This window comes from Camarhynchus parvulus, chromosome Z, assembly GCF_901933205.1.
Source record: "Camarhynchus parvulus chromosome Z, STF_HiC, whole genome shotgun sequence".
Lineage (NCBI taxonomy): Eukaryota > Metazoa > Chordata > Aves > Passeriformes > Thraupidae > Camarhynchus > Camarhynchus parvulus.
The window spans coordinates 28,474,997-28,500,772 of NC_044601.1; the positions used below are offsets into that span (position 1 = coordinate 28,474,997).

The 25,776-nt window shown below is 39.7% G+C and overlaps 1 protein-coding gene across 1 annotated transcript in view; it reads left to right on the forward strand.

Annotated features, from left to right (window-relative positions):
* The window catches only part of CPLX1 (complexin 1), a 107,750-nt gene extending 100,943 nt beyond the window's left edge, over window positions 1–6,807 (forward strand). Inside the window, exon 4 of the mRNA XM_030968641.1 lies at window positions 2,086–6,807. Coding sequence (XP_030824501.1) covers window positions 2,086–2,283 — 198 coding nt within the window. The 3' untranslated portion in view covers window positions 2,284–6,807. The remainder of the gene's footprint in view (window positions 1–2,085) is intronic.
* The last annotated feature ends 18,969 nt before the right edge of the window (window positions 6,808–25,776 follow it).

Consider the following 25,776-nt stretch of genomic DNA (forward strand, 5'->3'; position numbering starts at 1 on the left):
CCTCTGGCTGGCGAAGGAAGGCAGAATCTGCATATATATTACACTGGGAATCACCTAGAAACATCTACTTGTGACCTGAGAGGGAGAATGGGGCAGTCTGGCTGCAATCTAGCACTGCATGTCATTCCATCTGCGTGGTAGCTGGTCCTGTGTTGAATCTCCTTTGTGGCATACAGCCCTGTAACTACAAGTTGGTCAAATTCTTTCTTTGTCTCACATAAGAATGGAGATATCATTTGTCTTTAATATCTTTCCCGTGAAATCAGGTGTGACCAGCACCCAGTAGGTATAAAAATTATAAAACAAATGTCCTTAATGAACATTTTGGTGTGAGAGAATTGATCTACAGAGCTACAGTGTGTCGAAGCCCCTGCTTTCAACTTTGCAGGCTGTCATCTTAAATATAAATTATGATGGAGAAGGGAATCAAAAATAATGCCCTTGCTCAGAAATGTTTAGGAAGAAAAGTCACATCCAACAGCCCTCTGAAATCAGAAAGTCATGGATGCAGCAGTGCACTTTTGGTTTTACTGGTTAACAGTTTGTACTAATTTTAGAAGTAGAAAACATGAAAAAAAATGAAAATAGCATCTAATTCACATCTATTGAACAGTAAGCTTTTATTGATACTTATTGAGTACGTGGTACCAACTTAATTCTTTGATGTTTTTGAAATCATATTTAATTTTCTTTTCAGTGTTGTTCTCAAGTGTATTCATGCAACATGGATTGTGAGCAATTGAGCAGGTGTGTGTGAGGTGACTGGTGGCTCAGGAGCTGATAGTGAGCAGCCATTAAGGTAGCTTTTCAAAAGGTGAAAAGGATAAGCAGAAGAATACTGCTGCCAGACAGGGAGCTGTGAGCTTGGGGACTGCAAGCATCCTTAAAATGTACAGCTGGCCTCTTTGAAGCTCAGCTGGGCACTGAGAAATGGGACGCTCCCTGCGTTTGCATCATGATCACGGTACCAAGAAAGTTTAACCTCCAGTTATCATCAGAAAAAGTGGAAGCAGTCTGGGAAATTTGAATTGGTCTGAGTAAAGAGAGCAGGTCTCTGAACAATCTGACCTAGCTGAAAATGTTCCTACTCACTGCTTGGACTGGATGGCCTTGAAATTCACCTCCCAGCCCAACCCATTCTATGATTTGATAGTACAGAGGATAGCTTGCAGATAGATGTTTTGCTCTAGATTTGCATGTGGCAGTTTGAGTTGATTTTTTTTGCCTTGTGTAGAACCTTAATCTCTCAAGCAGTGCAAAAAGCATTTACAGAAAGAGCAGCACATGCATATGTTTAGTCCTGTATTAAATCTAGCCTCTTGAATCTAATATAAAATAGGATTCTGGTTACTTATGTAATCTCTGAGTGGCATGCTGCTAATTCTTAGTGGAAGTAGCAAATTTCAAGTACCCATTCTACTCACAGGGTTCAGAGTGTTTCTCTTCAAATAATATGAGTCAGCTGATTTTCTCATGATAGTTTATTTTCACAGAGGTCTTTCTGTCCCACTTATAAAAAGAGAACATGAATGAATGTTATAGGATATGTCCCACATGAGAATATCTAAATATTGTGGTCTTCACTGCTGTCTTGTTTGTCCTGACCTGTTTGTTTTCTTTTGTTGCTAACTAATTTTTCCCTGAAGTTTTGCCACATCTATAAACTATAAAATGCTGCAGATGGACTTTCGAAATCAGTGCGGACGATGGACTTAAGCATCAGACTTGTTAACAGAAAAGAGGAGGATCAACATCAGTAGAAGGCCTCCCTAACACTTCACTAACCCAGAGCTTATATTCTCTTTACTAGTGACCCATGGCTGCACAGTCCCAGTTTTTCCCCTGTGCTTGCTTCTGAGGGATCTCACCATCTCAACTTGTGAAGGCTATCCATCCCCTGGGCTATACTTAGTGGAGGGTTGTTAGTATGGATATTTTTAGTATCTGTGTAAAAGAGCAAAATGAGACTATGTGATGTTCTTACTGCAGAATATGAGGCACCACATGCAATGGCTGGCTTCCTGTTCGGCAGATGTGTTTTTTCTCATATCATGATTCAGACAATGTGTTATCTCTCCCCTGCAGTATGGGATAAAGAAGAAGGAAGAAAAGGAAGCAGAGGCCCAGGCTGCACTGGAAGCTAATGCTGAAGGGAGTCTGACACGCCCAAAGAAGGCGATCCCTCCTGGCTGTGGGGATGAGGAGGAGGAGGAAGAAGAGAGCATCCTAGACACAGTCATCAAATACTTACCAGGGCCCCTGCAGGACATGTTCAAGAAGTAATAGCTGCAGACTGTTAGATGGGCATAAACAGTACTGCAAAGGATTTCTCTTTTGCCCAATGGGGATTTAAATCTTGCCATTCATCCCGCAGTCCTCCCCCCCTCTACTGCTCACTAAGAGTCCCTTCGCTTCCCATTCCCTTCCAACTGCCTCTTTCCCTTTCCTCTGCCCCAAGACTCATCCATTCCTTAATTTTGTACATAGTCACATCCAGTAGATGCCTCTGAATGGATGTAAAGATTAAAAAGCTGCAGACTACACAACTTTTATTATAAGCCATAGTACTATGTATGTTAAATACAGCACTGCACATCAAGCATAGAAAAGGAACAATCTCATTTCCATCCAATGCAAGAACGAGTGTTCACTAAGTATGAACAGTGGCCTCTTTAATTTTTTTAAATTATCTTATTTTTATTATTGATAATAATTAGTCATTATTATAATGTTCCTATTGATTGGGTCACATTAGCCATTTTTTTGGAGCACATCTGCTCTCGGAAGGGATATCTCAGTTCTCTCATGGAAGCAGAGCTTTTCTGTTGTAATTCCATCTGTGACATAAATAATAGATCCTTTGGAAAGTAAATCATGCATGACTTACACAGCTGACATCACTCAGAATCGTGGAAGAAGTGAGTCATCTGCCCTCAGATGCTGTAGAAGTTAAATGCCTCAGAATCTAAGCAAGAGTCATGTTACTTTGGGAATTAGCCATACATTTACCTTGAATGAGCAAATTGGTCAGGCACTTGCCATACAGAGAGCTGAAACCATAGAAGAGGGCACCGTGCTCTGGTAGAGGACCTCCCCAACCCCTCTGAAGCCAATGACAAGTGTGTTTGCTGCTCTGTTTAACCAATCTTCCTCTTTCTGCCATATTCAACCATCCTGTTTCCAGCAGTGCTTGCGGGTTGGACATTGGGTTCCAGCACATTGTTGTGGCTATGTCCTGCCCACCCTTTCCTGCAGTGTGTGGGAGTGTGTGGTGGTCTGAATGTTAGTCATGGCAGACCCATAAATATCCATTACGTTTATTGTGCTAAATTACTGCATTGCCTTGGGGAGGTCACTTATTTTCTGCCCCACTGAGATTCTTCACCTGTAAAATGTAGGTTTCAGTCTCTACCTACTGTAAAAGCATAAAGTGAGGATGCTTCTTAGTGCTGTGCAGGACCTAATTAATATTACAGAAGTGTGTGGTATCCCTTGATGCTAGCAGGGTGGAGAACATTTTTTTCTCACCATTATCTTTGTGGCCTTTTGCAGACACAGGTACAGAGGTCTCCTCAATGAAACACTGTAGATATCACATAATTGCATAAGAAAATCCAAACTCTATGGGAGATGTTGACTTGGTAATACCTACATAGATTCAGTACATAGATAGACCTATTTTGAAAGCAGGTCCTCATGATCAGGTATCTGGCTTGTCATCTGAAGAGCTAATCCTGAAATTTTGCATCTGGCTAGGTCTCTGTAGCTGATGCTGTAGACTTACCATCTCAGTCTCACAATCTTGTCAAGAGAATCAGTGTGCAGTGTGCAGAACTAGGACATTGCTTGTCCCTGTCCTGGGAACAACAAAATTTCCTAAGTACATGGATGAGATTTGAAAGCAAATACACTCTTTCTGCTGGCAACAAAAAAGAGGATAATATCAGACATTTACTTATTTACCTAAATTAAACATTTTACTTCAATGGATTTTCTTTTCACTTGTTCAGTGCAACTGAGTTTAGGCAAACATCTCAATATTATCCTGAATAAGATCTTTTAGAAGACATTTATCACCTTTCCAGGTAAGCAGAAGAAATCTGTACCATGGTTAAGGAATTGAGCATTAGAGCTCTGTACCTTCCAGTAGCATCTGTTGCAATAGGAAAAGAGTATTTGAAAGAGAATAATACAGTATGCCCTCCTCACACAATTTTTGTTCAGGTGTTGCCATCCTTGCTTCTTCTCAAATAATTTCAATCATAATTTTCTATTGAATCCAAGGCAGAGGCTGAAGAGGTTTGACTGATATACAAGTCAGAACAAGTTGATAAAGAAGCAACTTGTTTCAGGCTGTATCTATGAAAAAGACTTGTTTGTTCAAGTACAAGCTGCCAAGGGCTATCCAGAAGGCAAGTTTTACTCATTTGGATAATGTCACTGGGACTTTTTTCCGCCTAACTTTCATTTAAAGCAAGATGACGGCTTCCCTCCTGAGACTTTCAATAAACCCAGAACACTTTATGAATCTGTGCTTGGGTACAGCACGGTAGTGTTGAACAAGTTACCATTTTCTAGGAAGAGTGTCCTACTTGCCCCATGCAAATTCTGCAACTAGTAATTTGAGGCTGTTTAAGTAAATCTCACAAAATTGGAAACTCTATTTCTGTCACAGGGTTAGCAGCTCATTTTAATGCTCTGCTACAGAGCATCCAACATCCCCGAAAGTGAAAAAGCAGACCCTGGCTCTTGGTTTCAGCCACTCACTGGCCACTAAATCTCCTAACACAGAACACTGACATACAGGCATCAATACTTTTGAAATGCCTTGGTTAATCTCTGTGGCATGCATCCTCTAACACATAAGTAAAACCAGCAGAAATATGCCTGTGCTAAAATGAACACATCTATTCATATATTCCTCTGCCCTTGTGCTGGAGAACTCTGCAAACAAACAAACAAATGAGAAGATAAGTTTATTCTCCTTTACTTTGGCTTTTCTCTACCACTTGCTTGCTGACCTTTCCCTAGCCCCCATTACTGATTCCCTTCCTCATCCAACCAAATACTGTTCCTGTTGTAAGATCAGAATTTTCTGCCTAGCATTCACCTTGCAGAATGTTAGTGCTGATTGTTTTCACAGTCTCTCTGGCAGCTTGATGTGCATGTTCGTGCACGCATCTGCAGAAGGTGGGGAAATTGGAGAAAATGGGGAGAAGAGAGAGAGAAAGGAATAGTGTTTGGTATCATTTTAGATAATTGTGCCTCAGCAGCTGTGGCATTGAATGACTCGTCTAAGTCAGGATCTTGTGCAGACTGTAGTAAAATTTCTTAAGCAGGTAGTGCTATTCCCTGGGCTCAGAACACTAAGAATACTGCCCTTGTGAGCTGAGCTCCTGAGCTGTGTGAACATCTGGACTGAACCCCTGAAGAGGGCCATAGAATCACTATACTGAGTCATATAGGCCTCATTCCAGGTTCACAGAACAGGACGGAAAGGGAAGGTGGTTTATTAAATAGTGTTTACTGAGTGTTTTTCATTGTGGGGGCTTCCCAGCTCAGCAATTTCATCACTTCTGCATCTCAACTAGCCACACCTGCACCAGCCCTTCCTCCATTGACAGGAGTTCCTCCAGGTGTGAGCTGCTAGTTCCCATTTTCCTTTTCTTGCCATAAGAAACATGACAGAAGATCTGCCACAGGAACTGGATAGGTTTTGCTTGGTTTTGCCTCACATAACTTTGGCATGTTTCATGAGTAGAGTGGACCTCTCCTCTAGTCATTCCATGGTCCTGAAGTGCCTAATCCATGCTGAACAGACTCGAGAGCAAGGCACTCTCCCTTTTCTTCTGCCCATCTACTTCCGTGCCCACTCAGAACTGGTAACAAGGGACACAGACACCTTTGGCTCACGTGTGGAAGTCAGAAGCATTGTGTCACATACTTCTCCCCTTGGCACTCAAGCAGGTGATGAAGCACTTAAACAAGAGACCAAAGAGAAGCATGGTTCATTGTTTGGATTCTGAATATCTTTTTGTCTTTCATGGCATTGTTTTATTTGCATCACTGGTCTGTTCAATCTCAGGTAAATGAGGTATTTTAGTTTTATAAGTAGTTTTTATTTACACAGAAAGGTTGTTGGCTAGACACTGCAGTCATTTTCCCTCACAACTCCAAGACCTTACAGGTTAGTAAAAAAATAGTCAAAGGGCCTTCTCATTTGGAGGGTAAATGATTTAGTTTGCCATTGACCTTGAGAACTCACATTTATATGTAGAGAAAGCCATATGAAATCAGACTGCAATATTAATTATCAACGCTACTCTTGTGTTTAAAATGAATAAAACAAAATATAAGATCATGTGTTTAATCACTTTGGAGTTCCTCTGTCTATGTTTCTAATATCATACATTGGCTCAGATCCCTCCCAGCCTCTCTCCTTCATCAAGAAAGACCATACCAGTGCTGCTGAATACATCTTTTTGCCAAGCTTTTTGTGCTAGAACAAGCATTGTTAGAAATTAGCTGTTGTGATCTAAATGTAACGTCTTCTGTATCTGAAAGTTGTCTGTATTTGTTCTGAATATATGTTACCAAGATAACTGTTTCTTCATGCACTGAGTTAGTAAAATGTTTCAGTACTGTCATTAAAAAAATTGCCTGTTTCTCTCTTTCATACACACAGAGAAAAATTTAACTTAGTCATGCATTCTCTAGTAGAAATGCTCCCCAGCTTTCTTTCAGATGCATGCAGTACTTGAAGATTATTTAAAGTAGAGACATTGTGAATGTGATTTTAATTTGTTATTTTACTGGTATTTTTTCCTGCATGATGTGGGTAAATGGTATGATGTTCTTTTAAAATGGAATCACAGCCAATAAAAAACCCCAGTGATTTCATAAATTGTTTGCAATGCTTTCCTGTGAAATTCCCATCAGGCTACATTTGGAAATCGAAGCATGGTAGCTCATATACAAATAGAATGGTAACAGAATTGAGGAACAACATGGATGTTATTTGAATAAATATGCTCATTGTTTCATTTGTCAGAAACACTGATGACTTTTGATGTGCACAGGTGATTACCAAATTTTAAACAAGTTTTGCCACTAGGAATTAGTTTTCCTTAAGAAGAGCAGAACAACACACAGAAAGAAACACAGACATTTAGCTATGGTGTAGTGAGAATGTTTGGATCTTTAGACAAAAAATGTAAAACACTGATTTGCAATGACATGAAATGTATCTCAGGATCCAGAACTTGTGATATATACAACAAAATTCTTTGATGGGCAAGTTCCACACAGCTAAGCCTCATTTTACTTGCTTAGGCACAAATCATGAGCTGTTGTATTCAGCATGAGTATTGCATCACGTTAGAAAAAGATATTACCATACATCTCATAGGAAAACCCAATTCCCTTTTACCTACCCTCCCTTAGGACCATTGTTTGATCATTCAGTTTTTTTGGGGTGTTTTACTAACAGAAGCAGCCACAGGACTGTCATGGAGAATCAGCCCATATTATTTAAGTGACAGAACGCCTACTCAGAATTTGAGCCCAACACTGCTAAAACTGACACATGCTGCTGCAGCCTATGAGTTCAAGGGCAGGCTCTCCATGTACTTCAGGGTCCAGGAGAGGTCTGTGTTTGACAAAGATAACAAGGCAAGAAAGTACCATTCACTGGTTTCCCCAAGAAACAGACAGCTTAAGGGAACCAGAACTATCATATCAGACAAGTGTTGGGGACAAGATCCAGATACTGGAGAATGAAAGCAAGGGATTTTGAAAGGCTTCCTTTTCTTCATTTTGCAATTGAGGTAAATGGTTCTTTTTAAACAGCTTCTGCTTTCTTGTTAAAAAAAAAAAGGAAGGAGAAATTCCAGTGGTTAGGCTGGTGCAATCTACCTTTTCCCATTTAAAAAGTACATTTTGTCCGGTAAAATCCTCTCCAGAGGAAAAAAAAATAAAGAAGAAATCATCATGAAGGCCTTTGGAGTTAAAAATTGCTCCAGTTATGAAGATGCATTAGTGATTTATTTCTCAGACACTGATCCTGGGATGAAAGGATGAAATGATTAGCCCTTCTGCAAGCTCCTTCTCTTCACTGACAGCAGGGGTGGCATAGACTACATATTTGGGGCAAATATTTAACTTCAAAATGAAAGTCTGGGTGGAAAGATACTCATTATGCACCTGATTAAGTCCATTTTAATGTGTTAATTTCATTTTCTTCCTGAAGTGCCATGGATGATCTAGGGTCCATAAAGCTCTCTCTGAAAATATGTGTTTTAAATGAAGGCTACTGAACAATGCTGGCACGATGCTCTTCTGTGTATTGGGATCCCCGGCGGTTTGTGGCAACTGTAAACATCCTGAGTTAAAAAATCCCAACTGAGATTTTTATTTCTTCTGTAACTTACCCTCCCCTTTTCAGTAAAAGCCCCCAAAAAACCCACCACCATCACCAAAAACCCCCACATCAAGAATGTAACTGCATTGGGGTATTCCTTGTTGAAGGTAACTCTGCTACAGCCCATCACCTGTGATTTTACAGACAGTTTGAGATAGGTGGTAACTGTATTTCTGAAAAAGACAAATGGCTGGAATGTGTGATGTCAAACACCCATGCTCTCCTGAGCCCTTGGTATTGAGAAGCTGAATTCTGCTAGTGCCATGAGATGGAAACAATTTTTTCATTTGAGATTTGCTTTTCTCAGAAAAAAACTATTTTTGTATGAGAGGGTCAGATATAATATTGTGTTTGGGAACCTCAAGCTGCAGCAGCTGAGCATATTTTGAATTAGAAAAGGACTTATTTAAAACCTGTGCAGTGAACATTTCAGCTGGGCTATGAGAGGTTTAGACCATCACAAACAACAACTGTCTGACTGAAAGTATAGTTCATTTCTATTAAATCTTTAATAAAAAATCTTTAAATTTACAGATAATAGAACATATCTTTCCAATTTTTTCAGCTGCTGGTCAAAAAAGTCAAACCCAATAAAAGCCAGTCTGCACAAAAAGGGAGAATGTGTACTGAAATGTAATTAAGGTATTCATACTTCATATTCTGTTTCAATTTGCACTTTACTTTTGCTGAAAATAGCCAAAGTTTGTGTACGGTCATTTCTAATTTGTTTATGTGTGTCATCAACCTGAAGCCAGTGTATGGCTGATATGGGACTATCAGTTTCATAGCTGGATAAGCTGTGAATTTTCTGCATATACAAACCCAATATCTAGCAGCCTACTTTTAAATTATTGAAATTGAGACACATTTTCAGGTTTCCATATCTTATCAAGACCTGAGCAGATGCTCATCAGACATTCACCCCTCAGCCACAAAGAAACCTCCTTTTTGTGAAGACTGAGCATGGCAAATCATAGAATCATGGAAGGAAAAGACTTTTAAGATCCTCAAGCCCAGCCATCGATGTAGCTCCACCCTATGCTTACCATTAAAGCATGTCCTTGAGGGCCATATTCAGGTGTTTTTAGAATACTTCCAGGAATGGTGACTCCACCCACTACTTCCCCGTTCCAGTCTGTTTCAATGTTCTACAATTCTTCCTGGGGAAAAAAAATTAAAAACAATATCCTAATATCTAGTCTAGACCTTACTGGGGGAATTAGAGACTATTTCCATTCACCCTGTCACTTGCTACCTGGGGAAGACACCCACTCCTACCTACGTACACCCTCCTTTCAGGCAGCTGTAGAGGGCCATGGGGTCTCCCCTGAGTCTCCTTTTCTCCAGGCTGAATAACCCCAGCTCCCTCAGCTGCTCCTCACAGGACTTGTGCTCCAGACCCTTCACCAGCTCCATTGCCCTTCTCTGGACACACACATCCATGTATCAGTGAAGAGGACTGGCCCCAAAACCGGTCCCTGAGGAACCCCACTTGCGAGTGGTCCCAGCCGGATGTAACTCCATTCACCACCACTATCTGGGTCTGGCTATCCTGACATTCTCCACCAGGAGAATGCTGTGGGAATCTCAGATGAAATCTGAACATTTTAAAGTGAATGCACTTAGAAATAAATAGTTTAATAGAGATTGATTCTCTGAAAAAATATCTTGCTACTGAAACTCATCTGGGACACTTGGGGACAAAACCCATTATTATCTCTTTCAAAGTAATATTTGAAGAAATTCCAACATGTGTATTGCCAACTGACAGTCAAGTTACAGATTGAAAGCCTTTCTTATTTAGATGATTAAAAAAATAATTTGGTTTCACCATGCTAAATGGAAATGAGATGCAGGGCATTTGGAAATTTTTCACATTTTGTTATAGTATAGAGATAGGAAACACCTAATCATCTCATATTTTTACCTAAAAAATAAAATAATTCCTTTTCTTGTGGTATTGCAGCTTTTTTTAGTGTGGACATGAGCCAGAATAGCTTAATAGGCTATGACAACAAGAGGGGGAAAAAAAAGCCCACAACACATTCAAAATAATGGGCAAGCAGATGGTAACTGCTCATGAGTTTGGGGTTGGTGTTTTTTTGGTTTTTCTTTTTTTTTTTTTTTTGTTGTTGTTGTTGTTTTTTTGTTTGTTTGTTTGTTTGTTTTTTGGTTTTTTTTTCCTTTTGGTTAATTTGACAGAGCTCTGCACTACATTTAGAGGAGAAAAATGAGAGTAGAATATTTTAGTGGAAATTTCCTAGGCAGACTATACAAGTTCTCTTATTTACTGTGGTTATGGAAGATAGCTCAGCACGAACACTAAAGTCATTCTCAAAAGCCGGTTGTGGAGATCCACCCTTGTGCAAAGCAAAAAGAGAGAACACTGCCCATTGTCAGTTCACTTGCCTGAGTAGGGGAAGCTAGAGCTAATAATTTTCACCTACTACTGAAGTGAGAGTAATGATAACCATCTTTGAGCTGTTTCAGCAAGACACCTTGTACTTTACATAAGCAGCATTCTCTGAGGACTCTTGAAACAGATGTCAACAACATCGAAGGAATCTATGTCAGAAAGACTCCTGGGACTGAAGAGATGAAACAGATTAAAATGATATCACTTTGCTAAACATTGCTGCAGGTTATAACACCAAGAATATTAATTAGAGCAACCTAGCTGATAGTCAGATATTAAAATAGATATATTTTTAGGTGGAAATTTATTTACCTGCTTTAAATTCTATACCATACTTAAGCAGCAGAAGACATGGAGTGCTCCCTTAGAGAAGCTTAGCAAACAGGTCAATACATAATAGTTACTTCAATACAATTAAATGTTCATTGATGGTAAATCTTACCTGTTGGTGACTTTTTTCCCCTCTGCATGAGCTGATCTAAGCCTCTTTAAAGGTGACCAGAGAATGACCGTCTTTCACTTAAAAGTTTTTTATTTCCCAGGGACTACAAGGGGTTTTCATCCAAAAAAATTTCTTTAAATCCTCCTTTCCTCTTTTGAGTGACGAGAGAAGACAGTCCTGTATCAGTCAAGTAATTCAGCAGATGCTGTTGGTTGTTAAATGTTTGTTAAAGTCCCAGCAGAAGCAGAATGTCAAGTACCTCTACAAGTCAGGGCCTAGGATCTTTCAGGAAGAGCAAGAAGACAAAAACCTTGGCTTTTAAAGGAAATTGTTTTTAAAAAGCAGATAAGCAGATAAAGCAGATAAAGAATAAAACTCTAAAGGCTTTACATATTAGTAAATAACGTAAGAGATAACAAAGAGCAAAACTTTCGCAAGACCCCTTCCTGCCTCTTTCCCATTAGTAGCTCTGAGTGAGGGTCCAAGAGAGGCTGTAATCAGCATGAGAAGCAATGCTTAGTACAGAACAAAAGCCAAGTTCATTGTGAGTGATGTTCCACATTCCCGTGACTGGTCATGGTCACTGTCAGATAGGTGACAGGAAGTCTCCAGTGTAGAACAGTTCCCCATGGAAGCAAGCTGGGCTGCATCCAAGGTTTCAGATATCAGGTACCAGCTGTAGTTGGGATAGTGGCACAGGCCTGTTGGGAGCCCACTGCCCAGCAAATCTCCTGTGCCAGAGGAGATTGTCTGGTCAAGAGAGCAGAAATGTGTGTGAGAGAGAGAGCATTGCAGTGAGAAAGTGGCTTACTGTGCTAAGTACTCATCACATTTCTCCACTGATGACCATGAAAGACCTCTTAAGCCCTGACTGCCCTAGCTTGTAAATTTCTGGCTTGCTTCTTTCCGGGATGCACAGATTTTATGACTAAATAAAAGCAGAAGGTGTGAGGAAGGGCACAAACACATACTAATAGTGATGTGGCATGTTATGGAACAAGAAAAGGCTGCTGAGCAAGGCTGAAATGTTGAACATTTCAACATCTCCTTGAAATGTTCTGGAGAGACAAGGCTAGGGTACATACCTCTCCTTTCTGCAGTTTGTGAGTCTCTGCACTGTTACTCTTGGCAGTACTCCTGCTTGCTGACAGTGAAGGACTTGCAGTTGCTAGGGGAAAGGTTTCATAAACGTGAGAAGCTCAGGGCTTGGCTATGGAAATATTGGAAGAGCTTCATAGAGCTGCTGCATTGTCTGCTGATCTCTCATGTCAACTAATCTCTGCCAGAAAACACATTTGCCTTCCTTGCCTAGCAAAGAAAGCTGTTTTCTGCTCTGCCTCATGATTACAGAGAAACACATGGCCTACTCCAAATCCCAGACCTACACATCACATAATTGTCCTTCCAAACCTCTTTCTTTTTTACCTGGAAGGAAAAAGGATGAGACATTTCCAGGTGAAAACATTTTTGGCCAGCTCCGCCCTTGCATTAAATGACTCTTATCTCCATTGCCACGTTTGCAGGATTCATTACTTCTGTCTGTTGACATGCAGCTGGGACCTCTGCCCTCACTACCACCAATTTACAAGATTAGTAGCTTCTTTGTTCCCTTGTCAGTTATGCCAGCCATGTCAGGCATGCTAGAAACTTTTCCCAGGCAGAAAAGAAGCTGGTGAGAATTAGGTTTCAGGCAGTGGACCAGGCTGTTCGGCCTGGCCTTCAAGGGCAGCTTGGCAAGCTGATGTCCACATTTGTTCTGGGAGACCCCCCCAGAAACTGCACACTGTGCTAGCAGGTTGCCCAGCTGTCACTGGAACACGGAAGTTCAGTGACAACACACAGCATCTTCATACTTTGCTTTCTGCTTCCATGCTTCTTTCCTTCTGCCTAATGGTCATCCTGATTATTTGGTTACCAATATGTTTATGGAGAATCTGGGGCCTTCTCAGACTTCTGGGTATTAGTGGGCCAAAGAGGGAAATTTGAAACAGATCCTTTCCCTTAAATAGCACACCTGAGCTCTAACTGAGCTTCCTTGCTTTTAGGGTAAAAATGCCAGGACATTCCTTTTGCCTAGGAGCCTAGGATTTGTTTATTGTGAGCAGAAGGCTTAAGAAACATATTTCTCTGCCAGGCTTGCTCCATTTCTTTCCCAAGAGTGAGAGCTTCACCCAGGTTTTTTGCAACATTTTTAAGTGCAGTCACCCCAGAATGTTTAAATAAGAAAAACAACAGACAGCCACATCTGTAAGCTCGTATTTGGAGCTAATGCACATTCTCTTTTCCCCAGTGTGTTGCTGTTTGGCAGAGAATGTCTGGCTCTGGTACATGCTAGATCTCTGCTGGCATTTAACAGTGCTCTGGTTCATTAATTGGTGGAGACTTAAGCTTACATCTTTCACAGACTGCCTTGCTATTGCCAATAGGCTTTGTCAGTTGACAGTAAAGAAACTATTTATGCTTCTCCAAGGAAGCCCTTCATGTTCTAGGGAGGGAAAAAAAAGCAACAACTCTCATCTTCAAGAGGATTAACTATACTAAGCTGCCCATGCTCTTGGGATGATATTAATGTGATAAAAAATGACAGATTAACAAGAAATTTACCCATATTAATAAGCACAAAGATGGCTTGGCTGTGGGGAAATTAATTTTAATTGATTCATCAAATAATGCACATTCCTGCCATTTCCCAGTGCGATCAGAGATACTTATCTGGCAAAACCCTTCAATACCTAAAATTTTGAATTGTCTTAACAGAAAATGCACTGCATCCAAAGCCAGGCCCTTAGGTTCAAAGCAATTCTGAGTGGCACTGAGGTCACGTGAGTGGGCATCATCTCAACATGACTATGTCACTCTGTCACCCTCTGCGATGAGACTCTATCAAGAAACACATTCTGCAGGACCATGGGTGCCATGTGACTGTAGCATACCCTATCTGTGCCAAATAGAAGCTCTAATGTTTTGGCCACTACTGCAAGGCAGCAGTGTGGGCAGAATGTGGTACAAATAACATTGAGATTAATGGAAGGGAGAACCAGACAGCACTGGGAAACTACCAGCTTTTGCAGTCTAACTGCTAAAGACAAATCGCTTTCCAGGGACATGTTGCTAGTGAACATATTTCAACTATGTCATAAGCTCTTGTGAAAAGTTAAGGCAGAAGATGCATGGCTATGGTACACCACCGAGACTTGACTCCACAGAGTAGGGGTTCCCTCCGCAGCTCCCTCCTTCTAATCTTCCTTTGTGGTCAGGTGTGCAGTGGAAATGTCTTTTTAAGAAGATAATACACTGTTATATCTCTGTGAGTCATCAGATACAGCTTGGCTCTTCTTTGGCAAGACATTGAGAAAAAAGAGCAACCAAATGTCCTTATGTGTCTTCCAAAAGATATGAAATGGGATGGAGCACAGGACAAGGAAATTCATAATAACAAGGTTATACCTTCCTTGGAGTCCTGCACATCTTCTGTGAACTCATGCTCTAAAGCTAAGAGTGACAAATTGAGGCCCCAGTTAGCAATGTTTCCACCTGTCATTTCCACAAAACCACATCTATCAATTTACTTGGCAATTACTCACCAATTTTCTATTAAATTCAAGATCAGATATAAAGCATAGGATGATTTTTTTATAACATTGCATGTAAAATGGTAAAATTAAATGAATAGATTATTCTTTTTAGCCTCTGCCTTAGACCTTTTCCACATACAAAACATGCCATAAAAGGAATGCTGGTTCACAGTGAGATTGTTGGGTAAAACACAATAATGAAACCATGTCCACTCTACATGAAAATAACTTCTAAATGCAGTGATCACTACCAAGCACTGGTATTTTAGTAGCCATCACTGCAGAAAAGAATCCAGTGGGGCCACAAAATTCAAGCTAGGCATTACTTTGAATTTTAGCATTACAGCTTACCAGTGCTTTAAAAGAATCCTGGTTACTTTTGCAGCTGGACAAAAGTTAAACTGTTCAAGACAAAGGGGGGGAAATAAAGGCAGGAGAGACCAACAAATGAGGTATGGATTTTATTGCAGTCACAGTTTTGAGGATGAAAACCTGTAAGCAAGTGTAGATTTGTCACTGTCAAGGAATTGCTTGAAAATAACAATTACAACTGATGGGAGAAGTGGAGGAACTAATCCCACAGCAATAAACACAGCCTTGAAAACCTCCCTCCCATACTAAGGACAAGAACTGAATAAACACTGTGGAGCTAATAGGAAGCTGCAGATGAAAGCACTTGTCAGAGCTGGCTATAAGTGGGTCTGACCTATTCAAATTACCCAGAAAGTCCACATGAGAGAAAAGGCTGTTATAGAACATGCAATCAGTCAAACACACTCAGATATACACATATGGCAGACAAAATATCCTAGCCCACTAGAAAACCTGCTAAAGTTATGTCACAAACACTGAGCTCTTGCTAGCAAAATTCTCCTTTCTCATTGACAAACATGACATGAGTGCTTATTTTCCCTTGAACCTTTTTCTTGGTTTTGAGACCTAGCTAGTAAAAGGTATCACGAAAATAAAATGAAGATTCAGTATTTGGTGTCTCATCCTGCTCTTAGGAAACCCTGTGGCTGAGACAAAACCAGACTGAATGAGTACAGGGTGACAGAGGAACAATGCTCTTCTTCATGCCCTGGGGAAAATCTCGCTTGTTCCAGTGAAGGTGAATTGCATTCCAGAGGAAGAATGCTGGAGCATCACTAGAAAAAAAGATGGACAAGGAGCTAGGTCATCAGACCATGCTTTTGTGCCTTTTCTCTGCCTCTTCTTTTTGTTTACTTTCACCTCAAATCTAGAAATTTTGCACTGATGTTTTTTTCAGGTGCTGTGTACCAGTGTGGCTTCAGGTGTCTGGGACTATGAGACACTCCTAGAATATAAATCATGATATAGATATTTATTTACATTGAAGAAGAAAACTGTCAAGACAGAGCTGAACCTGCTTTCAAACTAAAAAACATTGAAATCCATAGAAACTGGGTGTTTATATCCTATGGTATGGATTAATTATTAGATTCCTCTTGCAAGGGAAAAAAAAGACATCTGAGACTCCAAGGAGATTTCCATCTGCAGAAACTTCCAGAAAGAGGCATTTCAGACTGAAATCTGCATGAATTATAAATGCAAAATATGTGAAGGTATCAAATTTTTAAAGCTATCAAAATGCTCAAGGGGATGCTTCCACATATAGAAAAACATTCTCTCATCTTTATGTTACATGCTGGAAGATGGGACTTCTTCAAAAGAATAAGCATAAAATTTAGATCCATAGTCAATAACCATCAAGACTTTTTTGAAAAAGAGAGATCCACAGACAGTAAAAACTTTTTCTGATAAAACTTGGGCAACACTGGATTTTAACCACATATTTATTGTGCATTTCAATGTGCTGCAGTTAAGAAATGACAGTGCTATTTTAAATTGATGAGAAGACCAGAATAGAGTCATGCAGCTTAACTGCAGCAGAGCAATGAGAGGATCTTTAGTTAATGAGCTAAAGAATATGGGATGAGAAAATGGAAATAGAAAACCTCTTGCATTTGTAATGATGCAGAGAGATAGTAACTTACTGAAATTTTCCTCTTACTAATCAATTTGTATTTAATTTTTGTGTCAAATATTATTTTTGGGAGGGTGATATAATTTATAAACTTATCCATATGATAGTAAGGGAAATGATATAAAACTGAAACCATCTCCAAACTTTGTAAATCTTAGATAAATTTCCTTCAATAGCTTTTCTAAGTGTGGCTGATGATGTTGACAGATTCCTTGGAGGAGTTTAGTAGAAGAGTAGTTTTCCATGTTTTTGGGCATTAACTGAATTAAAAACGTAAACAAGTTTACAGGGCTTAAGAATACTATTAATCCCTGTTGCTGCTAAATGCTTGCTCTAATCTTCCAATCAATTAATTGTTCATTGCTTTTCAGAGCTGCCTCTCTGCAGAACAAAATTGGCGGAGGATTGATACTGTTTTACATCCCTTACCTCGTCTGTACAGCTCTGAACTCCTGCTTCAACAGCTGCTGTCTTCAGGTCTGCTTTGTGCTCTTTCTGAATCCCTTTTCAGTTCTTCCTCATGGATAAAGCCTGATGCCTTACTAAGAATCCAGTTTCTGTCATTTTCTGTTCTCTCCCTCCTCCAGTCCTGGTTTGCAGGGGATTTAACATTGCTTTGTGTTCATGCTAGGCTGAGTAGTGGGTACTAATGCCAATTCTGTCTTAAACAGGATCTGTGCTCAGCTCTCATCCCACAACAGAAGGATGAAGAGGAAGTCTTTGTAAAGCAAACTAGGATGGCCTGCTGTCAATTTGGATCACTATCATTCCCGAACTAATCTCACCTATGTGAGACAACTTTCTGAGGATACAATGAATCACTACACTCCTAACATGTGAAAAGTAATTCTAGCTAAGCATTTATTTTCCAGAATGAATGGGTTTCAGCAGTGGCAGTCCTGCAAAGATGCAAGTACTCTAAGAACAATAGTTTAAATTGGAGTTTAAAGGATATTGTTTCAGCACAGATGAGAACATTTTTTACAGGTTCTCAGCTATCTTTGGAGGAGCCTTTTTTCTAATTGTACTTCTCAAGAAAATGGTTAGCAGAAGCTGACATAATTTAATTGGCTGAAAGTTACTTCATATCATTTAGGAAAGACATTGGTTTAATCTGCCTTTTTTTCTTTCTTAATTAAATTTGTCATAGTGATATATTTGCAGTATTAAATCTTGAATTTGCAAGAAGATTTACAAAACAATGTATTTTTAGAATGACTCATTTTCAATCAATCTTCTGAACTGGCCTGCCAGGAGAAAGCAGGCTATGGAAGGCACAGCAGGGACACTGTTTTCCCAGAAGACAATATATATAGTTTTATGAAATATGCACTGTGTTAATCCCCCAACTCAGCTATAGTAAGGCAAAAGTTAAAGCTGAAAAGTAACTTAACGTTTCTTAAGACCATCAAAAGGAAGGATATTTTCATTGTCTGATAAAGAGTTTTTAAAAAAAACCTACGTAATTCTTTGCTTTCTAGGTCTTTCATGCAAAATGTGAAAGATAATAATATATGGGGGTTTTAAGTAGTTCAGTAGTCAATGCTGAGTGGATTGTCCAACAACTCTGCAAAAACTGTTCCCTGTCATTAGTCACTTTTCTTGTGGAAATTGGAGACCAGCGCATACGGTTTTTCTGTTAACTTGTTTTGCATGGACTTCATGTAAAAAAACTGGTCAGGATTATCACTTTGAGAAAAAGACTTTTTTACCTTGGATTTCCTTGTTCTGATTTCTTCTCTTAACCAGATGAAGTTAGTATTTGTTCTCTCACACTTTCACTGACACCTTACTTCTTGCTTACAGATGTGAAGATAGTGAAAATTCACCATTTTACATTAGTGTTTATCTTAATTTCTGTCTTGTTTCACACTTTTTCTATGAGTGGTAGCACTGAGATTTTGAATAAAAGCTTAAAAGATTTTTCAGATGAGGTAATCAAGAAAAAAATTCAACATTTCTTAGATAGTTTTGAAAATTACAGCTTTGAAATGCTATTCAGAATGGGCTTTACTACCTCCAGTTATTTTTATAGATGGTAACATGAAGTTGCCATTTCACATTAGTGCTTTCTTTATAATTTGCATTTGTCTGTGGCCTTTATAGGTAAAATGAAACAATGAATAATGTGCTTCCATCAAAATAAATGCATTTTCCTTGAAGACAGAAAATATTCAAAGGACCACTGAGGAGACAGGAAAATTCAGCTTTGAGCCTTTTGTTCTGCTGAATTAAAGCCTCAGTTGTAGAATTCCTTGATTCTTTCCCTTTTTGAGTCCTTTTCAAATAGTTCCTTTTGAGACAGCCATCATGATAACCACAGTGCATTTCTATGTTGTCTGTGAATTGCTTGTCTTCCTGCTAACGTGGATGCTTGCATTCCTGTAAGACTGGAAGTTTCTTAGGACAGGCAGATATTTTTGACCCCTCAGGTACAAACTACAAACAGGCAGGCTGTAAGAAGGTTGTGACCTTCAGCAGCTGAAGGTAAACTCTCTTCCTAGGTTTCTTCTCATAGCAGCCCCAGAGACCAGAGAAAAAAAAGACACTCACACACACTCAGCCCTAGGCCGGCACTCTGGGAAGAATAATACCTATGTGGATGGTAAAATAAAAATACTTGTGGTTATGTGATGCAGATCTAGACAAAGAGAAGGGCTCGTGTGGTGTGTACTGAAAATCAGTATATTTCTTGTGATTTGTATGAGCTTTGCCCAGTTCCTTCTGAAAACATTTTCAAAGTACGTGTTCTTATAGTGCAGCTGCTAACCAAAGATTATCTTGTATTCAGGCCACACAGAATAATGCTGTGAACTGGATTACAGAGCATGGACCCTCCTGCCTGGCAGCTGTGGAAAAAGCCTTATTTTAGCACAAGCTACTAACTAGGCCTGCTTCTTCATGCAGATGAAGTTACTTCCTGGTCCTTCTGTTGCCATTTTTTATTCCCATTCATTAATTTGATATCATTTTGACTAACAAGGATGAATAACATTGTAACCAAAACCTGATGCAAGAGTTAAGGTTTTGTACATGGTTTTAATAGCAGTACAGAGCAGGCAGATTCATCACTACATAGGAGATAAAATTGCAAAAAATTATTTTAAGATACCAGCTTTTATAAAAATTAGTACTTAAAAAGCACTCCTGGAAAATTGATTGCTTAGTTCATCTTGTACAGAATATAGCTAATTCTTTGAACCTTACAGCATTACATGGAGAGGCAGTGAAGTGTGAGTCTATACTAAGTAGTGAGGGCATTTGCTGAAATTAATATCATAGTGGTTTGCTCTGATCTTTCAGTACAGGGAAGCACAGCTGCAACAGAAGGCTGATCCCTTCCTTGAGCAAATACTAATTCCTTTGTTCCCTGGAAAGCTTAAGTGAAGTCCCTGATAAACTAAGCTTTAACAGGCTTTAGGGCCTTAATCATTTTCATGTCAGCTGGGGAAATCTGACCCTTTTCTATTTGCAATACTGTTGTTTCCATGGGTTTGTACACGTCAGTCTTTCGTCACCCGCTAAGGTTGTGACAGTAATCTAAAGGGTTTTTTATTCTTTAAATCCAAGTACTTTCTTCAGTTTCAAATGGGAACAGATCAGGTAGGAGACTTTTAAGAGTACTCACCAGAATCCATACATTTCTTAACATTAATATACAAAAACCCCTAACATGCTACATCAAAGTAATATTAAACACAAACAAACATTTTGGGAGCATAGATGAAGAATCTGCTGCTGCCACATGTTCCTGCTAGGTTCCCTAATGACTTACCATCACAGAATTTCACAGAGTTCTCAAAAATGTTGGTCTCAGAGAGCCTGTGCCAAGCAGTATAGGGAACCAAATGAATTAATCACATTAGCTCACACTAAAAGACTCCATCAGATATTTATCCTTGTAAATCCCAGTTGTACTGGATAATAAATTATCTTAGGGACGCTGCTATGCTCAACAGGGCCATTGCAGTGTAAGTGTGACATCTGCTCCCCAATTCAAAGTTATGATACATCTCCCATTGCTTCAGTTCATGCTTATTGCCAACAGTAGTTTGTGCTTAAAGCAGATCTGCAGGCAAGGAGACGTGATTTGGAGAAAAAAAGAAATCCTTCATTCCTGGGTAGACTGTTTTCATTTTCTGGGTCCATAGTGGAAGAAGATGGTCTTGTTGAGTCCATGTTGAGTGACATTACTCTAGGCTGTCATTTTCATGCAAGCAAGAAAAAGCAGCAGGCAATTATCCACTGATTCCTGCATGGAATACCATTGGACCTTACAAACCTGAAATATCCAAGGCATCTAGATGGGCTACCTCCCAGATTCCAGTAAAAGGGCATGTACCGTGTGCAATTCTGAGCAAAAGAAAGAAGGAGCAGGAGGTTTCTCTCAAGACACAAAACACAGTAGAATGCTTTCCTTAGCGAAGCTTGAACATGGGGAAAAGAGAAGTCACCTCATAGCAAAGGCATATTGATCTGAGTACCTTTCAGGTCCCCTTCAGGTCCCCTTTCAGACACCTTCTGGTGTCTACGAAGATGGAGAAAGTCAAAGAACTAACACAAGGAGATGCAGGTGCCCAGAGATTATTTTCTGAACTCTCCTGTGGCATTTTTTCAGTGGAATTCATTCTGCTGAAATAAACTGGGCATATACTCTTCCAAAAATCCAGGTGAAAGACTGTTTAGCACCACAGCTACTTTGGTTAGCTCTATAAAGTAAACCCCAGGGAAGGTACTCTCATTCTGGCAGATTTATCCCAGAGACATCAATGTCTTTGGAACAGTCCAAGCTCATTAAAAATGTTCACTTTAGTATGAAAAAATATTCTGGATTTTAGAGTAAGTAGAAAAAAATCTTGTCAGAGGCAGTGAGAATTCTTCCACTATACTTATTCTCTTCTGAGTTTTCAGACAAGATGAAAGAACATGAAAAGGGAATGTGCTTGTTGCAGTTTTTCAGTAGCAGCATCAAAAAGCTCTTGTTCTTTTGGTAAATATTTTAGCTTTATTTTGGTAAATATTTCATGCCATTTGAGGGTTTATTGTGTCCTCTTTAGTGAGGAAACTTGCCAGTCAAAAGTTTCTTTTTCCCATAAATTCAAGTAAGATTAAATTCCCCTCTGGAAACTGACAGTGAAAGAAAATGCTAATTTCATCAAGATATTACACGAAAAAACCCCAAACAAACTAATACTTAATTCTTTACTGTTGAGAAAACAGTACTTTTTTCTTCCAGGCAGCTCCATTAACAGGGAAAGCTAAGAGCAAACACCAAAACCAAAATAGAAATGACTCTCAGAACATCTGCTAATTGTACAGAGGCCAGGACCTGCCTTCTCCCCTTTGAGAGAAGTAGAGAAATGAGACAAAGGAAAATAAAATGTAGTTTTTCCAGAGATCTGTTTCAGAACACAATACAATATCTAGTACATTGTTACACAGCACACCTGACAGACACACTTGACTAGCCTGGCCCATGTTCATTTTTATTTACCTGCTTCTAGGAAATAAGATACTGCTTGCATAGACATGATCAGCTATTTCCTGCTGTTTCCACCAATATCTAGTCTCAAATGGGTGATTTATGGCTGTCTAATTGGCACAATTGTTCACAATTTTTATCACAATCAGATAGCAACTGCGCAGTCAATATATCCCAACCTCTTTATATAACTTGTACTGTGCATTGTTCCTGGATAAAAGGCATGTGACCTCTTCTGTCTTGAACCAATTCTTTTAGGCAGGAAAGCAGTCTTATTTTCTATGTCTTGATGTGATTATACTTAACACAAAGTCTGGTAGATCTCTCATTTTCACTGTTCTGTAGCTTCAAAATACATGGAAATCCTGGTGATTTATGCTGTTAGCAGAAGCACAGTGTTCAAAGACACTTTTACATGGATAGCATTTGGTTTTAATAGTATGGAAGAGAAAAAGAAATCAATCTCACTATTTTTTAGCTACTCCTGGTCAGGAATTTTTCGATTGCATGCTTCTTCCCCTTGCAAAGGCATAAAATTTTTTCGGAAGTTGTTAACAGAAAATATTTTCCATAAATAGAAACCTGTTTTTCATTCAGAAGCAATTTGCACTCGGAAATATCAGCACTTCTGCTGCAAAACTGAATTCCAAGATTTTTAATTCCAAGTAAATTAAAAGATTTCAAATTCTTCCATCTCAAAAATGTTTATGCTTCATCCCATTTCATCGCAAAGCTGTGATGCCATTTTTTTCTACATGTTAGTCAAAATACAGCATTGAGTTAGAGATGGTTTAATTACCTTCTTGTTAATATCTTCTTAAGGATATCACAAAACTTTCTTTTAACTTTATATATTTATGAATGCATTCCATTAGTGCTAAAAAATGAACCTCTGTAAAATTAATGAAGCTTTCATGAACAGGTCAACATATTCTGTAGCAATTACTGATTCTTCTACTCTACCCTCTTCAGAACTTGGTGTTTCAAGATATTCCTCAGCTCTTTATCCCTGTGAATTCCTTCATCTCTGTCCAAAGCTGTCCCTAGGGTCCCGCCGCTTTGCCTTCTTTCTTAGAAAACTGCAGCATTGCCTTCTCTACTTACTATGCATTATTAGCACTGCCTACCACACGGGTGCTCTGATGTGCCTTCCCGGATGTGCTGATCATAAACAGCCCAGTATAAGCTGTGCTCTGTCCCAAACTGTGTAAACCTGTTTGTTGTGAAAGGTCATACACAACCAGGGAGTGCTGGACATCTGTGTATGTTGGTATAATGCTCTCTGCCAGTGCAAACCTCCCTTTATACATAACACTGGGTCCACATTCAGTTGCAGAAACAAACAGTGTGGAGCTGCAGGACTACTTTCCTCCCCCTTAATTCTTCTACCTTTTATGACCAAAGGTGTCTGGGTTTTTGATGTGTTGAGCCTGACAAACAAATAAATGACTTTAATACTATCTTTGATTGTGCAATCTTTTGATATTAAAGTCGAACTTCAAAGAAACCCCATAGCTTAAAAATAATGTTTCAAATCTTATATGTACCCTTTCCTTGACTTTTTTTTTCATTTCTAAACAATGATATTTGTCAATTAAGCATGAAAAGCTTTTTATTCCTTTGAAACTGCGTTTTTCTTATAATGTTTGTTTTGTAAATTCTTTTCTTACAGTAAGACTTTTTGTTCAACAGTAATAAACAGAACACCTCACATCTAGTTTTATGCTAAAGATGGTCTGATCCAGACCCACATGGATCTAATCTGCAAGGCAGGACTCTCTGTAACTCCAAAATGTACTTCTCAATTTCCTCCCTTCCTGTTGAAGCACACTTGGTAAATCTGTCCTCAGGGAACCTGGAATGAAGCTTGTCTCGACAGATGTCATGAAGAAATATGATAAAGGGGAACATTTCCAGAATAACCGCTTTTTCTTCTATTATGATATTGTAATCAAGAACTGTTTTTCCTTCTTGACACATTCCCATCCAGTTGCTTTGGAGTGAATGGGACTGGATACATAAATTCTTGAAAATAATCAACTTCTTGATGGGAGAAAATGAGGAGAATTGGAATAAAAAGAAAGGAGAAGAAAGCCTTCAGGGCTCTAGACTGGAGGAAGAGGACAGTCCTATATGCAGCGAGCATGAAAAAAAAGGTTTTCCTTAGTCTTGCTTCATCTCTCGTTGGTCTCACCCTGTGAAACTGCAGAAAAATTAAAACTTCCTAAAGACAAAGTCAGGACCAGAGATTCAGGTTTCTTTTGTTGGTTTTTTTTTTTTTCCTGACAGAGGACAGCAAAGGAAGTGCCCACCTGGTTGAGCAGAAATAGCCAGAATTTTCATGTTATAACTTTTCATTGTACTCTAAAACCAAATAATCTGGAACTTGGTGAAAGCAGAAGCAACAGCCATGAGTGGTGAGATGTGCTGAAGGAAATAAAGAGAAGTCTGAGGACAGCAGACTGCCTATTCCAATGGAGAGAAATTCTAGTAGAGGGGACATGAAGCTTTGTGCAGAAAACTGAGGCAAAGCTGAATAGGTTAGATTCATAGACTCGCAAATTAAGAGTTGGAAGGGACCTTAAAGATCATCCAGTCCCAACCCCTGCTGCCTTGTGCAGGGACTACTCCCACTCTATCAGGTTGGTCCAACCCCTGTCTAACCTGGGCTTCAACACTGACGGGGCTGGGACCTCCACAGACTTCCTGGGCAACCAGTGTCTCACCCTCCTCAGAGTAAAGAATTTCTTCCCAATATGTGACCTAAATTTCTTCCCAATATGTGACCTAAATTTCCCCTCTTGCAGTTTGTACCCATTACTCCTTGACATTACACTACAGTTCCTGATGCAGAGTTCCTCTCTGGCATCCCTGCAGGACCCTGCAGATACTGCAAGCTTGCTAGAAGGTCTCCACACAACCTTCTCTTCTCCAGGATGAACAGACCCAACTTTCTCTGTCTATCTGTATAGGCAAGGTGCTCCAGCCCTCTTAGCATATTTGTCGCCCTCCTCTGCACTTGCTCCAACAGTTCCATGCCCTTCTTATGCTGGGGGCACCAAAGCTGCTTACAGTATTTAGGGTGGGGTCTCACAAGATCCAAGCTGAGGGGCAGAATCCCCTCCCTCCTGCAGCTCTGTCTGGGGTTGCTCTGATCCAGGTACAGGACCTTGCACTTGGCCTTGCTGACCTTCATGGGGTTTGCACATCCCCACCCCTGAAGCTTGTTCAGGCTCCTCTGGATGGCATTGCTGCCTGCCAATGTGCTGACTGCTCCAGAGAGCTTGGTGTTGGTGCCAAACTTGCTGAGGTGCGCCCTTGATCCCACTGTACCTGTTGCTGGTAAGATGTTGAACGGTGTCAGCCCCATTACTGACCCCTGAGGGACACCCCTGACCACTGGTATTCACACAGAAAATGAGTTGTTGACTGCA